Source organism: Castor canadensis, chromosome 6 (assembly GCF_047511655.1).
Source record: "Castor canadensis chromosome 6, mCasCan1.hap1v2, whole genome shotgun sequence".
NCBI lineage: Eukaryota > Metazoa > Chordata > Mammalia > Rodentia > Castoridae > Castor > Castor canadensis.
The window spans coordinates 34555750-34561481 of NC_133391.1; the positions used below are offsets into that span (position 1 = coordinate 34555750).

General features: G+C 34.2%; 1 protein-coding gene across 4 annotated transcripts in view; it reads left to right on the top strand.

The window, feature by feature from the left end:
- LOC109693594 (pregnancy zone protein-like) overlaps positions 1-4840 on the top strand; it is a 50124-nt gene extending 45284 nt beyond the window's left edge. For all 4 annotated transcript variants that reach the window (XM_074076101.1, XM_020174957.2, XM_074076102.1 and 1 more), the window contains exons 29-36: positions 175-398; positions 1212-1430; positions 1609-1739; positions 2086-2176; positions 2723-2791; positions 3159-3261; positions 4021-4062; positions 4679-4840. In XM_074076101.1, coding sequence (XP_073932202.1) covers positions 175-398; positions 1212-1430; positions 1609-1739; positions 2086-2176; positions 2723-2791; positions 3159-3261; positions 4021-4062; positions 4679-4701 — 902 coding nt within the window. In that variant the 3' untranslated portion in view covers positions 4702-4840. The remainder of the gene's footprint in view (positions 1-174; positions 399-1211; positions 1431-1608; positions 1740-2085; positions 2177-2722; positions 2792-3158; positions 3262-4020; positions 4063-4678) is intronic.
- Positions 4841-5732: the final 892 nt, after the last annotated feature.

The window sequence follows — 5732 nt, forward strand, 5'->3', positions numbered from 1 at the left end:
TGTGGTCGTCTGGAAGCTTAACTTACTTACTTGGCAAAGATTTGATTGATGGTGACTAACACTTTTTTTTTATTTATGTCATTTCATTATCTGAGCTCTAATTATAATCATCACTCATGGGTTAGATTTGAAAACATTCTCTAGCTAAATATTTTATTCTTTTCTATTTCAAAGAGGACTCAATCCACTGGCAACGTCCTAGGAACGTTCAGGAAACTACAACATTCTATTTTCAACCCCGGGCTCCTTCCGCTGAAGTGGAGATGACAAGTTATGTGCTCCTGGCCTATCTTACTGGCCTGCCTACCCCATCTTCAGAGGACCTGTCTGTGGCATCACGTATTGTGAAATGGATCATCAAGCAACAAAACCCCAATGGAGGCTTCTCCTCCACTCAGGTCTGTGGAGAAACTCTAAGAGAGAAAAATTAATATAGTAACAGATACATAGATACAACCATGTTCTAGGAATTAAATACCTGAACAGTTGGTATTTCTAATTTATACTTTCTCCCTTCCTCCATCACCAGATTCTAGCCTTATTATTTTATGTATGGATTACTGCTCTATATGATAGTATCTGCTCTCTTTACTGAACCCCTAACAGTGCAGGCTGATCAATCTTGCTGTAGCCATGCCTTCATGGGACTGAATAAATCTTTTCTCCAAAGACTAAAATTATCTAATATTTTGTCCAAAATATTTCCTCTACCCAGTAAATATGAATCATAAATATAATTAGACATATCCCTTTGCTTTAACTGGACTTGGTTCACTGCCATTTCCATGTCTTCCCCTATAACATTCCAGGTGGTCCTTGATACTTCTCTCTTCATGAACACTTGTCATGATTCAAGTATAATCTTTATTTCTTACCTTCTACAGTATTCTTTTAGTATTTAGCACATAGTTTCTTTTTTCCTTCTATGACTTTTGTAACAAACATTGCTATATAAACAAATTATTTCAATACTCTCTGCTTGCATCATATATTGGGGTCTTGTTTCCATATGTGTATTATAATCTGATGAGAAGACTTTTTCATTTGCATCAAAATACCTATCATTAATAACCAGATTTCAACCTAGTTCAAATTATTGAACTGTCAGTGTCCATTGTGTGCTGGAGGATAGTAGTATTGATGTCTTACATTTAGTGTGATTTTCCTATTGTCATCCTCTCCTGTGATTTCTATACCTATCTTTTCTTCAGGATACAGTGGTAGCTCTCCAAGCCCTCTCCAAATATGGTGCAGCAACTTTCACTAAAAGTAAGACAGCAGCTTTGGTCACCATCAAATCTTCTGAGACCTTCTCTCAAGAATTCCATATAGATGATACCAACCGCTTACTGCTGCAGGAGGTGGGATTGCCAGAAATTCCAGGAGACTACAGCACCACAGTGTCAGGATCAGGATGTGTGTACCTCCAGGTGAGACTGCCAAGGTCTAGAGGATGCCACAAATGAGAAAGAAAGTCTCAGGGTTACTTCTGAATTTCTAAATAAATAAATAGATGTGTGCTGAGGGCAGGAATGAATTATTTGGAAGAGACTGTGATATTCTTTGAGTGCAAAGATAAAGGATTTGTTATTCTTGTTATTTTTTTAGACATCCCTAAGATACAACATCCTCCCCAAGAAAGAAGGGAAAGCACACTTCACTCTGCAGATTGATACACTTCCCAAAAATTGTGATGGAATAGATGCTCAGAAGAAATTCCACATTCACATCAACATTAGGTAAATCCTAAACCACAACTAGGCCTTTTGTAGAATATGGTAAAATTGATTTTCTTCAGTGAGGAAATTCTATTGTCTAAGATCATACATACATAATGAACAGGAACATCTTGTAGTATTTATTAACAATCAAATTTTTTCACTCTTACTGAAAAAGCCTAATGTTGAGAATGTGGTGTTTCCATACCTAAAAAATGAAGTTGAAATGTGGTTTGTCCAAACTACCACAACACAGATATAGTAGATACAGAAATTGATGAGAGCAATAAAGAAGGTGGACTTCTCTCTTCAAACAATGCCAAGGAATTTTATCAAAAAAACCTATCTCTTCACCTTGACTTCATAGTTACACTGGGGAACGACCCAGCTCCAACATGGTCATTGTTGATGTGAAGATGGTATCAGGCTTCATACCTATGAAAGCATCGGTGAAAAAGGTAAAGCCTAAATCTCTTACAGGTTTCAATGTCATGATAAATGTTGATACTTATGGATGCCAATTCAATTTTATTGGTATAGTTTTCAAGAGTTTTATTGATATACTCCTTCAAAAATGTCTAAAGTATGCTTCCATGATTTAAATAACTGATATTATTATTATATGGTATTGAGTATAAGGCATAAGTCAAAAATACAGTGAGTTATGCTCCATAAGGCCATGAGACATCTAGGTTTGTGGAGTGGTATTGAATTACCTTCCAACTATACATATAGAGAAAATCAAGGGGTATACATGTACATATGCTATTATGTATATGTATCTGTATATACATTTGTAGCATATATGTATAGTACATGTATGAATCTATGGAGAGAGAGAAAGGGAAAGCAAGGATTCAATAATTATTCTTCTTTTACAGAAGAAATATAAATTAATAGTTTGGATAGTCTTGAGAGGCCATGAAGATAATAAATATTTGAAAACTGCTCCCAGTATAATGTGTTCTCACTCCATATTTCTGGTTTATCTTCTTTCTCAACAGCTTCAAAGTCAGCTTAGCATTCAGAGGACTGAAGTGAGCAACAATCACGTTCTAGTCTACTTTGAAAAAGTAAGACTTTGGGTGACTATACAAGATCTGTAAGAACTAATAGAGGTTCTTACAAGCCAAGCCCCTCGAGATTCCAAATAGTGCTCTTCATAGACACAAGTGAGAAAGGGAAAAACCTACAAAGGGAAATGAGACCTGAACTGGTCAACAGGGCTCAACTGAGTACATTTGAGTATCCATAGAATTTTTTGTCCTTCCTGTAGTTGTCATTGGGTATATTGGGCAGGTCAAAAATGTCCCATTCTTTCCAAGGTTTTTATATGGATGGATAGCACAATTGTGGGGCTGATGATATTTTAAGAAGAAAAGATAGTAACTAGTAGATAAGTTAAGCTTTGATTTCAATTCAGTTCTCCTATCTCTCCAGCTAACAAAGCAAATCCTGAGTTTCTCCTTCTTGGTGGAACAAGACATTCAAGTAAAGAATTTAAAACCAGCTATAGTAAAAGCTTATGATTATTATGAAACAGGTGAGTGGAATTTTGATAGGAAAAATTGACTAAATTACTAAAGAGGCATGTTAACTAAAACAAAACTCTACTATTTTTCACTGGAAGAAAAACTGAGTTTATGGTCACTGGATAATCATGTTCTTGTATATTAACCTCTCTTGCTTTCCCTAAACAAGTCTTAGAGCCATTCTTAAAATGGCTGATCTTAAAAATAGATCATAAAGCAGTCTTTGATCAGCTCTATTCGCATTGCTCTATAAAATCATTTGTTCTGAGCTGATTACTCTAGAAAGATGAGAACAGCAATAAATGAGAAATCACATCTTAGTATCAATGTGTGATATAGGACCTATAATTTGATCTGATTTTGAGGTTCGTTTGGATAATCTCATGAAATTTGAGAAATTTTGTACCATACTGGGAAATTCTTCCATTTGCTTATGCTTTTGAACTTCAAATTTACCAGCATTATAGTATACTATAATGTTAAATTTTATCCCCTTCTTAGATTAAGGAAAGGACCAGAGAGAAAACTACAGCTCCTATGGGAAAATGCAGCTATGGAAAGGCACTACCAAAGTCCTACAATTACACACAAGCACCCGTCAGTTCTGTGCCTACTCCCAATGTTCTCTTAGTCTCCTCCCCCATTCCAGATAACTTAGTATAGAACCCATTTTCATTAGCTCTGCAGCTGTACTTTATGCCTTTTTTTTCTTTATTTATACAGGTTATTTACAAATAGCTGCTTATTGGCCAATCATTTTTGTATTTCAGATGAATTCACCATTGGAGAATACAGTGCCCCCTGCAGTGCTGGTAAAGTATAAACAGTCAACTTTAGTACCAATTTAAAGAAAATTAATAGGCCCCTCGTTTCTCTACTAAAGCTGCCTCCTAAGATGAGTGCCTCATTTCCACATTACAAAGCCCTAATATATCATTTATGAATTGAATTATACCAAATATATCATAGAACATCTCAGTAGAAAAAGAAGTGCTAGTAAATTGTAATTACTGGTATTTGGAATGACTTGTTTCTAGGTAAATTCAAGAATTTGTCACATATATCATCTTGTGTTTACCTTACATTCTATACCTGTGATCACCCCTACCTTTCTAAGATATTTCTAAATATATATTAGTTAAGGTCACTATAATTACATGTCACTGTAATTATCCACACAGCACAGCCTAAGAGATGTGATCTATAAGGCTTTCCTTTAGGAAGCTGACAGGGTCAGTCTTTTGACAGTATAGAATTTTCCAACTCACCATTTTAAAATATGAAATAAAAACTTAGATCATCCCCATCACTAAAAATAATTAAATTTATTTTAATTGAGTATTTATATTTGAATATGAAAATGTGTTCTTTTAGTAGGTCACAGAACTTTTCTTAGTATTTCTTCTGCTGTTTTCTTCTGCTATTTAGAATCTAAGCAAGGAAATGCTTAAAAATGGAAAGAGATTTCATCAGACAAACGTCTTCAAAATGAAGAACAAAGACATTAGGAGAAAATATAGTGAAAGAAAGAAGAAAGGAAATTGGAAATTCCTAAATTTTGTATGTCGAATAAATTTATGACATTCATAATTCTTTTTATTTTTCTTTATCAATATTTTCTTATCTGAAAAATGTTTTTAATCTTGGTATCACTTTTACCACCACTTAAAGAAGCTATTTAAAAGAGGTACACTTGGAAACACTAAACACTATAGACAAATTAAAGTAGAATTCCAAAAGAATTATTAAGACTTTAAGCAAAACTTGTTTAAAAGTACATTTTATACATTCAATCTGCTCTAAGGGGAAATCATTACTTTTATCTTTCAAAACTAGCTATCAACAATCATCTAAAAGGAAAACACAAATTATCCCCATTGCAGTTTGAGTTATATTGCCTCAGAATATAAATTGTAGTCCTCACCTGTAGTACCTGTGACTATAACCTCACATGGAAATAGGGTCTTTGTAGATGTAATTAAGATGTAAGTTAAGATGAGATGATACTGGAGTGTAGTGGTCACCTAGTACAATATGACTAGTGTCCTACTGGGGATGAGATATTCATAAGTAGGAAAGACAATGTGAAAAGATACACAGGAAATTTCCATGTGATGATGGAGGCAAACATGCAAACACCAAGGATTGATGGAAAAAACAGAAGCTAAGAGAAGGGAATGAAACAGATTTTCCACTAGGACTTTAAGAAGAGCATGGACTTGGTTTGGAATGTTAAAAGTATTCATGACCAATACCTTGATTTTTGGACTTCTAGCCTCCAGCTATGAAAGAATAAATTTTAGTGGTGTTAAGCCACCTACTTTGTGTTACTTGGTTATGGGAGGCTTTGGAAACTACTATCATCACCAATTACAATTATATAACTACCTCAATTTCATCATTGCACATTGTATACATATATCCAATTATCCCACTCTACCCCATAAGTTAAAACAATAATGATAATTAATTTTTTAATTAT